Source organism: Callionymus lyra, chromosome 19, assembly GCF_982586985.1.
Source record: "Callionymus lyra chromosome 19, fCalLyr1.hap1.1, whole genome shotgun sequence".
NCBI lineage: Eukaryota > Metazoa > Chordata > Actinopteri > Syngnathiformes > Callionymidae > Callionymus > Callionymus lyra.
Genome location: NC_141836.1, coordinates 8,238,391 through 8,253,753, shown reverse-complemented (window position 1 = coordinate 8,253,753; position 15,363 = coordinate 8,238,391). Strand labels below are relative to the sequence as shown.

Here is a 15,363-nt window from a genome sequence, read left to right as displayed (position 1 = left end):
ACTCCCTTCCACTCCCTCCTCCTCCTCCTCCTCCTCCTCCTCCTCCTCCTCCTCCTCCTCCTCCTCCTCCTCCTCCTCCTCCTCCTCCTCCTCCTCCTCCGTCACTTCATGGGATTCGAACACAAGAGTTTCATGTCAAAGTCTGACGACGACACAGTCAAGTCAAGTCCTGGATAAGTGTCTGTGGAACAGTTTTTTGTGTGTAATTGTGTGTTGATTGATGCCATCTTGTTTTCTGCATGAGGGAGATTTTTGTGTGTGTTTTTGCAAGTTTGTGTTACTGTGTTAGTGTGTAACAAATAGAATGACTTGATTTTCTTAACATTTACCTTCGAATCAACATAAGAGTAACATTGAAACTTATTACTAGAGGAACATATTGTCAAGAATCTGTTGATACGATACGTATCACGACACAGGTTCAACGATATATCGTGATAGTGTAGTAATAGTAGTAATAAAAGTATATATGTGTAGTATTGTCGAGTACTTGACTCTGGTGTTGTGATACTGTAGTAACAAGTATATACAGTATGTGTAGTACTGTCCAGTACTTGACTCTGGTGTTGTGATACTGTAGTAACAAGTATATATATGTAGTATTGTTGAGTACTTGACTCTGGTGTTGTAATACTGTAGTAACAAGTATATATGTGTAGTATTCTCCAGTACTTGACTCTGGTGTTGCAGAATTTACAGACCACATGACTCTTGACGAAGTCGTAACTGCTTTAAATTGTTTTCAAACCAAAATAAAGTCGATTGTATCCTCTCGTCCTCAGATCTCTGAATCTCACGGGATTTCATTCTTATTTTAGCTGCAGATCTGTATATACACATCATGATACAGGGTCAACTATACGATATATTGTGACATATCGTGATACTGTAGTAACAAGTATATATGTGTAGTATTTGTCGAGTACTTGACTCTGGTGTTGTAGTATTTACAGACCACATGACTCTTGACGAAGTCGTAACTGCTTTCATTTGTTTTCAAACCAAAATATGTCCAAACATCAGCTTTAAAAGCTGCTGGAGTTCGAATGTATCCTCTCGTCCTCAGTCACCACAGGGACTTGTATTGTTCCTTTATAAAAATATGATTGAAAGCCAAAGGAAAAAGTGATTCCTAATATTGATACAGTATCATGGAAAAAATGTACTGCGTTTATTAAGTTTATCAATATTTTCTCACAAACCTGTCAAAATGTTTAAAAAGTAACAAACAAAAAGAACATGTTATTGAGTAGAAGATATGACGAAGGAAACTTTAAACTAAACGTGTCGTCTAAAAAAAACAATCCCTAGTCGACCGTATCCTCTCGTCCTCAGTCATTGCGAGTTAATTTGTTCCTATCAATCACTTACTTACTATAGCTGCGGAGGACGTAACAACTGGACGCCATCTAGAGGCCGCAGGTTTACTGCAACACAAAAAAAATGTTAATTAAAAAAATATAGACATTTTTTATTTCAAATGTATTTAAACAACAAAATGCTGTTGAACATCAGTGTTTTATTGTGAAAAAAATGATCAGGATATTTAATTAATTTTGATAAAACTCAATGAATCAAAACCATTTTAAGAAAAGTCAAAGCGACACATAAATAAAGGCGATGATGAAGATGAAGAAGATGATGATGATGAAGATGATGATGATGATGAAGATGATACTTGTAACTGACTAGTCTAAGTTGATCAAATAACGACGCCAAAATCGAATTAATCTCTCAAAAGTAGAGATTGAGCAGAAAGACAAATGCTGCCATCTAGCGGACACTCGTGTCCTCAGCTATGAAGCACACGATGCTGTGAAGAATAAAAACGAGATAAATAACGATCAAAACTCATCGAAACATAAGAAGAAGAAGAAGAAAGTTCGATCCTTTCATGGCAGCAGCTCAATAATGACATCAAACTGTAATTAGATAAGTAAACATTGATTTCTGTGTCAGGAACTAACGGGTAATAAAAGTGTTATTACTGTTATCAATCACACGAGGAGATGAATCCAAAGATCACAACTGCAGGTAGTTTCTTGTCTGGTTGCCATGACGACACAGAGAAACTACAACAACAAGTGTTGACGTCAAACGACAAAAGTTACGTTTCTATGGATTAAACCATCGCTAGAATTTAACTTGAATAAATGAGCCAAACATATATAATTACATCATATATTGTCATTAACACCGTATTGATAATATCAAGTTAAAAACAATAATTGTAATCGATTTATTTATATCGAATTAAACGCGGCGATTTCTCTCCGTGAACAGAAGAGGGCGCCAGAGCTGCGCGTTGACGCTCATGTATAAGTTTGTTCCTGGATTTTCACGTTTGGACTTAAACAGAAGAATCTTCATCATTATTGAATGAAGTTACATCAGACTTTATTTTAACTTCTTTTACATAAATGATGGACTGAAAACGAGTATAATTTAGATTATAAGCTTAAGTATGAGACATTAAATAGAATATAGTAAAATAACACAGTAAACAGTAAGACACTATGTTGCTTTTACTGAATTAAAGCTTTGATAAAACAAGTTTAATGATGTCATTATAAGTTTTCCTTTAAGCAAGTTAGAATCCTGCAAACAAGTTTGATTTAATCGCTTCTAAAAACATAAATTCTGAGATTAAAAAAGCACAAAACTGCTCCTTCACGGCAGCGTCAACTCTTCGTTCTCGTCCAAGACTCATTAAAACACTGGTGAGATAAACAAGCTTCACTTGGAAAACCCTTCGCTGCTCTTATGATGAAGTGTTTGTCGTCTGGTTGAAGTCATTTCCCTCTGGATCTGTCCTGGAACGAGACATTATCCTCCGTCATTAACGCTGAGTGATGACAGGAACTCTCGATCTTCACCCTCGTCTGTCGCTGGAATCATCTCTTCAGATCAACCACAGACGCCGTCGGTGCTCGAGATGTTCAGTCGTGAGATGAAGATCAAATGAAGAAGGTTTAGCTTCGCTAGTTAGTGAAGTCAACTAGCAGGAGGGATTTAACTTGATAGGAGGAAAGTTGTTTACAGTGTTTATACATTTTTGTGTTGCCATTAAACCTCCAGCCACTAGATGGCAGGAGTTATTACGTCCTCCGCAGCTAAAGGAACATTGAAATCTCGGCGATGACTGAGGATGAGAGGATACAGTGACTCCAGGAGCTTTTAAAGCTCATGTTTGGACATATTTTGGTTTTAAAACAAATGAAAGCAGTTACGACTTCGTCAAGAGTCATGTGGTCTGTAAATACTACAACACCAGAGTCAAGTACTCGACAATACTACACATATATCCTTGTTACTACAGTATCACGGTATATCGTATTGTTGACCTTGTATCGCAATACACACCCCTAGTGTTTACAAGATGTCATTACGTCCTCTGCAGCTAAATAAACAATGAAATACTGTGAGATACTGGTATTGACTGAGGACGAGAGGATACAGTGACTCCAGCAGCTTTTAAAGCTGATGTTTGGACATATTTTGGTTTGAAAACAAATGAAATCAGTTACGACTTCGTCAAGAGTCATGTGGTCTGTAAATACTACAACACCACTCGACAATACTACACATATATTCTTGTTACTACAGTATCACGATATATCGTATTGTAAGACCTTGTATCGCAATACACACCCCTAGTGTTTACAAGATGTCATTACGTCCTCTGCAGCTAAATAAACAATGAAATACTGTGAGATCCTGGTATTGACTGAGCGCGAGAGGATACAGTGACTCCAGCAGCTTTCAAAGCTGATGTTTGGACATATTTTGGTTTTAAAACAAATGAAAGCAGTTACGACTTCGTCAAGAGTCATGTGGTCTGTAAATACTACAACACCAGAGTCAAGTACTGGACAATACTACACATATATACTTGTTACTACACTATCACTTTTATCCCATACATATCATATTTCCAGACTCACCTCCAGAAGAAAGCCGTGTTGACTTTGACTTCCCTCCACTGCAGAACTCAAGGCTCCTCCCTGAGAGTTTGAGAAAACATTCCAGCGAAGCCAGGAGTGGAAAGACCGGAGCGAAGTTCTCTCCGGCGTTTTTTTTTAAGGACTTCGTTTTTCGCGGGACCCTTCACGACCCATCGCTATGGAGACGCTGCTCCTGGTGTCGGCGGCCTGGACGCTGGCGTCGGCCCAGTACAGCTACCAGCAGGGGATGATGGATTATCTGGAGAGCAGACTACTGGCCATCGAGGTACTGGAGTGTGTTACGCACGGATGGGGACGGAGTACTACTGTGATACTTTACTTCGTGCCTCTTTGATTCGAGCTTAATGTGTGGGCCAATTAATGCCATCTCTGCCCAGCTCATCAAGTCGGCCCTCGAGGGGGTGAGGAGGGTGAGGGAGGGTGAGGGAGGGTGAGGAGGGTGAGAGAGGGTGAGGGAGGGTGAGGAGGGTGAGAGAGGGAGAGAGAGGGTGAGGAGGGTGAGGGAGGGTGAGGGAGGGTGAGGAGGGTGAGAGAGGGAGAGAGAGGGAGAGGAGGGTGAGGGAGGGAGAGGAGGGTGAGGAGGGTGAGGGAGGGTGAGAGAGGGAGAGGAGGGCGGAGGGAGGGAGGGGAGGGTGAGGAGGGTGAGGGAGGGTGAGGGATGGTGAGGGATGGTGAGGGAGGGTGAGGAGGGTGAGGGAGGGTGAGGAGGGTGAGGGAGGGTGAGGGATGGTGAGGGAGGGTGAGGAGGGTGAGGGAGGGTGAGGAGGGTGAGGGATGGTGAGGGAGGGTGAGGAGGGTGAGGAGGGAGAGGAGGGTGAGGGAGGGAGAGGAGGGTGAGGAGGGTGAGGGAGGGTGAGGAGGGTGAGAGAGGGAGAGGAGGGTGAGGGAGGGAGGGGAGGGTGAGGAGGGTGAGGGAGGGTGAGGGAGGGTGAGGAGGGTGAGGAGGGAGAGGAGGGTGAGGGAGGGAGAGGAGGGTGAGGAGGGTGAGGAGGATGAGGAGGGTGAGGAGGGTGAGGAGGGTGAGAGAGGGTGAGGAGGGTGAGGGATGGTGAGGGAGGGTGAGGGAGGGTGAGGGAGGGTGAGGAGGGTGAGGAGGGTGAGGAGGGTGAGAGAGGGAGAGGAGGGTGAGGGAGGGTGAAGGAGGGTGAGGAGGGTGAGGAGGGTGAGGGAGGGTGAGGAGGGTTAGGAGGGTGAGGGAGGGAGAGGAGGGTGAGGGAGGGTGAGAGAGGGAGAGGAGGGTGAGGGAGGGAGAGGAGGGTGAGGGAGGGTGAGAGAGGGAGAGGAGGGTGAGGGAGGGAGGGGAGGGTGAGGAGGGTGAGGGAGGGTGAGGAGGGTGAGGGATGGTGAGGGAGGGTGAGGGAGGGTGAGGAGGGTGAGGAGGGTGAGGGAGGGTGAGGAGGGTGAGGAGGGTGAGGGAGGGTGAGGAGGATGAGGAGGGTGAGGAAGATGAGGAGGGTGAGGAGGGTGAGGGAGGGTGAGGAGGGTGAGGAGGATGAGGGAGGGTGAGGAGGATGAGGGAGGGTGAGGGAGGGTGAGGAGGGTGAGGGAGGATGAGGGAGGGTGAGGGAGGGTGAGGAGGGTGAGGGAGGGTGAGGGAGGGTGAGGAGGGTGAGGAGGGTGAGGAGGGTGAGGGAGGCTGAGGAGGGTGAGGAGGGTGAGGAGGGTGAGGGAGGGAGAGGAGGGTGAGGAGGGTGAGGAGGGTGAGGAGGGTGAGGGAGGGAGTACGATGCATGCAGGATGCACTTTCTGTCAGAATACATTAGAGTTGGCTCACACTCTAAGATGATGACACGGCAATAATGGAAACAAGCTCCGCCGTGTTGTTCAAAGGTAGAGCGCCGGCGTCACGGCCCAGCGCTCCCGGGAGAGGAAATCACGGCGTTCCGAAGAGAGGAAACAGGAAATTGTCTCAGCAAACACGAGCGGTGAAGATGTTACGATCATCTGGTTTCATCTGGATTCTTAGAGCCTTAATGACCCGTTAAAGATCAGTTGATGTGTGAAAGTTTTTTTTATTCATAGTTTATCAAATTGTTCTCAAAGTGAGGGAATCATGATAATACATGTGAAAATAAATAAGATTAAAATTGTGACAAGCAGAGCATAAAACTGCTGCTTCAGCAAATATATTTTATTCGTGTAAGAGAAGAAAATATTATGAAAGTTTATCAGTTTCATAACGAACGAATGGTTGAATTTAACCTTTTCAAACTTTGAATTCTTCTATGGAATCAAGTATTTTTTAAGTGTTTATTCTAAAGTTTCTTTATTTAAATGTTGAATTTGTTGTTATTGAATACTCAAATAACGTGTATATTGAAACGTTTCAGCAATTTTTTGTTTCAAACATATTGCAATTATTTATTAATTACCTGCAAATATTCAGTGTGGTGTGTGTATTCAATTAAACGTTTCTATGTCCTCTACAGCTAAAGGAAACATTTACTTAGGATGAGAGGATACAGTCAACTAGGGATTCGTTTTTGTGGGACGAAACATTTAGTTTTAATTTAAAGTTTTATTCGTCATTCCTTCCACTCAGTTACATGTTCTTGTGTTTGTTACTTTCTAAACATTTTGACAGGTTGGTAAAAAAATATTGATAAACTTTTTTTTAAATGTTCCTGAATCGATATTAGACGTCACTTTTTTATTTGGCTTTTAATAATATTACATTTTTCATATCCCTTTTATGGTTTGTATTTCAGTAAGGTGTGTATAAAATAAATGTATCCTCTCATCCTGAGTCATCAAAGGGAATCAAATGTTCCTTTAGCAGCAGATGACATAAGGACTGCCGCCATCTAGTGGTCGGAGATTTAATTGCAACACAAAAAGTAAGTAAGTAAGTAATTTTTATTTGGAACAAACGCTATGAATTTTGTTGAAATAAGTTAAAAATATATATATTTTATGTACACACACTGCATTTAAACAGAAAAACGACTATGAAAAATAAAATATGGTTGGAAAAAAAAAGGTATATAATTTTATTTACAATCTACATTCACATTTTTACAGTTTAATGTTTTTATTACAATAATTTAAAAACTATAAAACTATAAATATGATTTCTATAATTAGGGTTAACAATTAAAAAATAATAAATGAAAATAATTGGAATTAGGAGATTAACTCGACAGGTAAAAAAAAAATATATATATTCTAATTTAATTAAATACAAATTAAATTCTACCTTTTAATATAATTATCATTGAGTTCAATAAAAACTAAATCAACCTTAAAAATATAGAACATTTAAGATTTCCATTATTAAAAATAACAATGAAATGCTTAAAAAACATTCAACACAGCGACGACACTTGATACTCGACACAAAAACAAACGGTGACTCAGATGTCACAGAAAGTCAAAGAATCTGGAGCCACAGAGCGAGAACAGAGACTCGCTCTATCCCTGCGGGTCTGAAGGGAGGTTCTGTTGAGGCCCGGCGGGCGTCAGACTCCCCGCTGGGCAACATGAAACCTCTCCTCTCTTCATGTCGACCTGTTGAAAGACCGGCCCGGGTCGACCCCAAATTCTTCGCGGGTCAAACTACAGTCGACCCAAAAAAAACAACAAAGTGATGAAACTCCACAGCTTTGTTTTAACAGCCACCGAAGGCTTGACTAGACTTAAAAAGAAAAACCTTTCTGCTGCTACTTAACTCCTCACTTCATCATCCGGTCTCAGCTGAACAATCCAGAGAGAAGACGGAATCATTATCCTCCGCGTGGATCACAACAGTGCCAGACAGGATCAGTTCTGTGATTGAAACTCTCAGACTGATCCCCGAACACACAGAGGCTTCATCATGTGTTTGTAGAGAAGAGGGAGAGAGTCTAGCAGATGATTCTCTGCACGAGGATGCAACTAAACCTACGATACATCTGACAGTAACATCTGTTTTTACTATACAATCCACCATATGTGCCAAACTGGCAAAGTTTGTTCCCGTAATGTTCGTGTTGTGACCAACAAAGATGTCGTTTAAGTTTTCTTACCTTCGACTTAAACCGAACGAGCATTTTGGTCTTTTGTGTTTTTGTGTTTTTTACTCCTGCCTTCGATAAAGGCAGGAAATAACTCCACATATCATAGTCTAAGATATAGAAATGCTTTCAAAAAGACTGCGTAACTCATTGAAACCAGACGGTTAAACAAGCGACGGATGCTGCGCTTCATGGGTATAAAAAAGTGTTTGAACTTTCTGGGATTTATGGTCATGTTGTACTTTTAATCATATCAGCAGCTTCATCGAACATCTGGAAGTACTATACATAACATGATACAGAAGCAACAAATGACATATTGCGATATATCATGATAGTGTACTAACAAGTATATACGTGTAGTATTGTTGAGTACTTGACTATGGTGTTGTGATACTGTAGTAACAAGTATATATTTGTAGTATTGTCGAGTATTTGACTCTGGTGTTGTGATAATGTAGTAACACGTATGTATGTGTAGTATTGTCGAGTACTTGACTATGGTGTTGTGATAATGTAGTAACAAGTATATATGTGTAGTATTGTCGATTACTTGACTATGGTGTTGTGATACTGTAGTAACAAGTATATATGTGTAGTATTGTCGAGTACTTGACTATGGTGTTGTCATACTGTAGTAACAAGTATATATTTGTAGTATTGTCGAGTACTTGACTCTGGTGTTGTGATACTGTAGTAACAAGTATATATGTGTAGTATTGTTGAGTACTTGACTATGGTGTTGTCATACTGTAGTAACAAGTATATATTTGTAGTATTGTCGAGTAATTGACTCTGGTGTTGTCATACTGTAGTAACAAGTATATATAAGTAGTATTGTCGAGTACTTGACTCTGGTGTTGTCATAGTGTAGTAACAAGTATATTTGTGTAGTATTGTCGAGTACTTGACTCTGGTGTTGTAGTATTTACAGACCACATGACTCTTGACAAAGTCGTAACTGCTTTCATTTGTTTTCAAACCAAAATATGTCCAAACATCAGCTTTAAAAGCTGCTGGACTCACTGTATCCTCTCGTCCTCAGTCCATTGTTTCTTTTGCTGAGGAGGACAAAATAGCTGCTGCCATCCAGCGGCTGGAAGTTTATTTGCGACACAAAAATGAACGTTGTGAATATTAAAATGTTAATTGTAGAATTTAGATATGTTATTGGGTACATATACTTTATTGATATATAGATAATATAATAACTATATATAAAATAACTATGATGAAAAATAAAAGATTTTGTTTCTGAAAGCATTTGAAATAAAGTATGCTGTGGATTGACGTTTAATGTAAGTTTAATATGTTTAATTGCAACAAAAAAAACGAATACTAAAACGAATACTAATAGAAGATACTACTAGTATTAGAAAATACTAGTAATAGTAGAAGATACAACTCGTAGTAGAAGATACTTGTAGTAGTAGAAGATACTAGTAATGGTAGAAGATACTACTAATAGTAGAAGATACTACTAGTAGTAGAAGATACTACTAGTAGTAGAATATACTAGTAGTAATAGAAGATACTACTAGTAGTAGAAGATACTAGTATTAGTAGTAGAATATAAAAGTAGTAGTAGAAGATACTTGTAGTAGTAGAAGATACTAATAATAGTAGAAGATACTACTAATAGTAGAAGATACTACTAGTAGAAGAAGATACTACTAGTAGTAGAATATACCAGTAGTAATAGAAGATACTACTAGTAGTAGAATATACTAGTAGTAGTAGTAGAATATACTAGTAGTAGTAGAAGATACAAGTAGTAGTAGAAGATACTAGTAGTAGTAGAAGATACAAGTAGTAGTAGAATGTAACAAGTAATAGAAGATACTAGTAGTAGTAGAATGTAACAAGTAAGAGAAGATACTAGTAGAAGTAGAAGATACTAGTAGTAGTAGAAGACACAAGTAGTAGAAGAAGATACAAGTAATAGTAGAAGATACTAGTAGTAGTAAAATAAACTAGCATTAGTAGAATATAGTATAGTAGTGTTATGTTGTTACGGATCGTAACAGATTGTAATCGTCAACATCAAATATATTATAATAATATATAAACACATTCGTGTTATATTTGTATCTTTCAAAATCTGAAACAAAGGATGAATTGATGAGAACAAAAACAAAAAGAGAATAATATTGTGATTAACTTCATGGACGTTTCCTTCAGAACCAACATGTAGATTTGATCAGAACCGTGTGTTTCACGTCAGGACCGGATGCATCTGTGGCACCAGCACTCGCACCGGTACCACACCGACCTGCTGGACCTGCAGAAACTCACCTCCGACGCCGTCGCCGCTCTGGCGCAGGAACACGAGAAGCTGCTGGACGAGCTGGACGGGGCCGCCCTCCGCGTGGACCGGGTGGAGCGGGAGATGGACTACGTGGAGAGCCAGACCGCGCCCCGGGCCTGCGTCAGGCGGGAGGACAAGGTGCTGGAGCGAGGGTCCTGGGGTCTGGTCCGGAGCCGGGTCCAGGAGTTGGACTGGGAGGAGCTGCGGTCCAGCGTCTCGGGTGAGTCTGGGGGTGAAGAGAGTCACATGTGAGGGAGTCGAACCCATGAGTAACAACACAGTGACGCTCACACGTGTGACCCACGTGCACGACTCAGAACCAGGACACAGAATGGCCCGCGGGCTCCTGTGTAGTGACCCCGCAGACCAACCTGCTTTGAGAGCAGCTGATCCACATCTGTGGACAAAAGTGCCGCCGTCGCTCGTGGACTCGTCTCTCCTCGTCTCTCCTCGTCTCTCTTGGTCTCTCCTCGTCTCTCCTCGTCTCTCCTGGTCTCTCCTGGTCTCTCCTGGTCTCTCCTCGTCTCTCCTGGTCTCTCCTGGTCTCTCCTCGTCTCTCCTGGTCTCTCCTGGTCTCTCCTGGTCTCTCCTGGTCTCTCCTGGTCTCTCCTGGTCTCTCCTGGTCTCTCCTCGTCTCTCCTGGTCTCTCCTGGTCTCTCCTGGTCTCTCCTGGTCTCTCCTGGTCTCTCCTGGTCTCTCCTGGTCTCTCCTGGTCTCTCCTCGTCTCTCCTCGTCGCTCCTCGTCTCTCCTCGTCTCTCCTCGTCTCTCCTCGTCTCTCCTCGTCTCTCCACGTCTCTCCTCGTCTCTCCACGTCTCTCCTCGTCTCTCCTCGTCTCTCCTCGTCTCTCCTCGTCTCTCCTCGTCTCTCCTCGTCTCTCCTGAACCAACGAGACGATGACGCCGCAGGAAGAATCTGGTTCTTCAGCTTCTGAGACTCGAGTCAGAACAAGATGATAAAAGATTCAAATGAAACTCAGCCGCGAGTCACAGAATCATAATTAACTTAATTAACACAATTAATACAATTAATACAATTAATACAATTAACACAATTAATACAATTAACACAATTAATACAATTAATACAATTAACACAATTAATACAATTAATACAATTAATACAATTAACACAATTAATACAATTAACACAATTAATACAATTAATACAATTAATACAATTATCACAATTAATACAATTAACACAATTAATACAATTAATACAATTAACACAATTAATACAATTAATACAATTAATACAATTAATACAATTAACACAATTGACACACAATTCATTTAAGTGAATAATCTGATTCATATAAATAATTCTACATTTTCTAAATGCAATATTTTATTAATTGTAGCCCTTTAAAGTCAATATATTACTAGTAGTACTAGTAGAAGATACTAGTACTAGTAGAAGATACTATAAGTTGGTAGAATATACTACTAGTAGTAGAATATACTAGCAGCAGAAGATACTAGTAGAAGCAGAAAATACTACTAGTAGAAGATACTACTCTTAGAAGTAGAAAATACTAGTAGTAGAATACACTATTAGTAGAAGAATATAATGGTAAGGTAAGGTAAGGTAAAACTTTATTGATCCCTCAGAAGGTTTAAAGGAAATTGTTTAATAGTAATAGTAGTAGAAGAATATACTAGTAGTAATAGATTATACTAGTAGTAGTAGAATATAATACTAGTAGAAGAATATACTAGTAGAAGAATAAAATAGTAGTAGTAATAGATTATACTAGTAATAGTAGAATATACTAGTAGTAGAAGATTATACTACTAGCAGTCGAATATACTAGTAGTAGTATAATAAACTAGTAGTAGAAGAATATACTAGTAGTAGTAGAATATACTAGTAGTAGTAGAATATACTAGTACTAGTAGAAGATACTAGTACTAGTAGAATATACTATAAGTTGGTAGAATATACTACTAGTAGTAGAATATACTAGCAGCAGAAGATACAAGTAGTAGTAGAAGATACTAGTAGAAGCAGAAAATACTACTAGTAGAAGATACTACTATTAGAAGTAGAAAATACTAGTAGTAGATGATACTACTAGTAGTAGAATACACTATTAGTAGAAGAATATAATGGTAAGGTAAGGTAAGGTAAAACGTTATTGATCCCTCAGAAGGTTTAAAGGAAATTGTTTAATAGTAATAGTAGTAGAAGAATATACTAGTAGTAATAGATTATACTAGTAGTAGTAGAATATAATACTAGTAGTAGAATATACTAGAAGTAGAAGATTATACTAGTAGTAGTACAATACACTAGTAGTAGAATACACTTGTAGTAGAAGAATATACTAGTAGAAGAATAAAATAGTAGTAGTAATAGATTATACTAGTAATAGTAGAATATACTACTAGTAGTAGAATATACTAGTAGTAGAAGATTATACTACTAGTAGTCGAATATACTAGTAGTAGTATAATAAACTAGTAGTAGAAGAATATACTAGTAGTAGTAGAATATACTAGTAGTAATAGAATATACTAGTACTAGTAGAAGATACTAGTACTAGTAGAATATACTATAAGTTGGTAGAATATACTACTAGTAGTAGAATATACTAGCAGCAGAAGATAAAAGTAGTTGTAGAAGATACTAGTAGAAGCAGAAAATACTACTAGTAGAAGATACTACTATTAGAAGTAGAAAATACTAGTAGTAGAAGATACTACTAGTAGTAGAATACACTATTAGTAGAATAATATAATGGTAAGGTAAGGTAAGGTAAAACTTTATTGATCCCTCAGAAGGTTTAAAGGAAATTGTTTAATAGTAATAGTAGTAGAAGAATATACTAGTAGTAATAGATTATACTAGTAGTAGTAGAATATAATACTAGTAGTAGAATATACTAGAAGTAGAAGATTATACTAGTAGTAGTACAATACACTAGTAGTAGAATACACTAGTAGTAGAAGAATATACTAGTAGAGGAATAAAATAGTAGTAGTAATAGATTATACTATTAATAGTAGAATATACTACTAGTAGTAGAATATACTAGTAGTAGAAGATTATACTACTAGTAGTCGAATATACTAGTAGTAGTATAATAAACTAGTAGTAGAAGAATATACTAGTAGTAGTAGAATATACTAGTAGTAGTAGAATATACTAGTAGTAGAAGATGATACTAGAAGTAGTATAATATACTAGTAGTAAAATAATAAACTAGTAGTTGTAGAATATACTAGTAGTTGAAGTGTCTAACATTTAACATAACATTTTTTTTTTTTTTTAAATAATTAAAAAAAAAATCTTGAATATTTGTATTTAATAATTTCTCTATGAAAGTTTACATTTAATTTTAATAAATATTTTAATTGAAATACATATTTAGACATAGACTTTGACATAATACAAATATACACTTTTTTAATCCAATATCGTTTTATTCGTACACCTTTTAAAGTCAATATATTTTTAATTGAATTATTTAAATTGAACACAACTGGCAGCAGGTGGCAGTAGAGTTCCAGAACTCACCCGCACTACACACAAAGAAGAAGTGAGCAACAACTGGTTAACGAACTTCCAAACATAAATAGATGTTTAAAATGGAAAACATTGGACGATTGTTAGTATTTTAATCTGAAACTGTTCTTGTCAATGACTTCCCGACATCTCTCAATAACCGTGAATTCTTCAAAAGAAGTCGTGGATCCAGATGGTCATCACGAACTTCACCAGCATCTGACAATTTCATCTCTTGTGTCCCAGACTGCGAAGACATCATCTCCGGGATCCGGTCCGTGAAGATCCTGAAGAGGTTCGGGAGTCCCAAGGGGATGTGGGTCAGGGACCCGCGCTCTTCCAGGGTCTACCTGTTCAACGGGACCCGCGGGGACCAAGTCTTCCAGTACGACTCGGTGCGAAACTTCTCCGAGAGCACGGACGTCCCACGACCGATCCGGCTCCCCTCGGACTGGACCGGCTCCGGCGCCGCCGTCTACGACGACTACCTGTACTTCGTGAAGCGCGAGGACGGGTCGGACCTCCAGGTGGTCAAGTTCGACCTCCTGACCCGGACGGTGGCGGACGCCGCCATGTTCCCCGTAGAGGGCCGCGCCGGGGTCTACGGCCTGAACCCGGAGACGGAGGTGGATCTGGCGGCGGACGGCGAGGGCCTCTGGCTCCTGTACGGTCTGGACCACGAACCCAACGTCCAGCTGGCCAAGATGGACGCCGCCAGTCTGGACATAGAGCGGATCTGGGACACGCGCTGCCCCCGGGCGGGCGCCGAGGCGGCCTTCGTGGCGTGCGGGACCGTGTACGTGGTCTACAACACCCGCCCGCCCAGTCGCTCCAGGGTCCAGTGCGTGTTCGACGTCAACGACGCGGTGACGGCCGAGGAGGCGCCGCTGGTCTACTTCCCCCGGAGGTTCGGGGGTCACGCCAGCCTGAGGTACAACCCTGAGGAGCAGCAGCTCTACGGCTGGGACGACGGATACCAGATCATCTACAGACTCAGCATGAAGAGGAAACTCATGCTCTGAGGATCTTAGTCCTGAGTTCAGGTTCATGGAGGCAAGAACCTTGAAAGTAGTTTCATCACAACATTGTTTAATTTGACATGATTTCCATGCATTTCATTATTTTATTTCTTTAATAATTGTATTTAATCATTTCTATATTGACATGTTTTTATTGAATAATTGAACTCATCAATTGAATATTTTGAATTAAATACACATATATAGATAGAGTTTGATATTCTTATTCAGAAATGTTTTTTCGAAATTAAATATTTTTAATTTGTAGCCTTTTGAAGTCAAAATCTTTATTAAATAATTTAAAATATCATTTTTTTTAAATAGACATTCGTTAATTCAATTATTTATTTAAAACTAAATTTTACTTTCAACCAAAAAGTTTCAAGGTTTCATTTATTACTGACTTTGATATTTTAATTCAAATGATTCAAAATTAAACTTTTAAAGTCTAATTACTTTTTATTATCCAATTATTTAATAAATTAAAAACAACAAGTTTCAACATTTGTAATGTTTTACTTTTTAAGCATTACATTATTATTTTGTAATCATTTCAATAATATAAATCAA

The 15,363-nt window shown here is 39.4% G+C and overlaps 1 protein-coding gene across 1 annotated transcript; it reads left to right on the top strand.

The window, feature by feature from the left end:
• Window positions 1-4,102: 4,102 nt before the first annotated feature.
• olfml3a (olfactomedin-like 3a) lies at window positions 4,103-14,829 on the top strand. The gene is made up of 3 exons (XM_087781695.1): window positions 4,103-4,230; window positions 10,182-10,485; window positions 14,021-14,829. The coding sequence occupies exons 1-3, from the start codon at window positions 4,123-4,125 to the stop codon at window positions 14,794-14,796; spliced, it is 1,188 nt and encodes a 395-aa protein (XP_087637821.1). The 5' UTR covers window positions 4,103-4,122; the 3' UTR covers window positions 14,797-14,829.
• The last annotated feature ends 534 nt before the right edge of the window (window positions 14,830-15,363 follow it).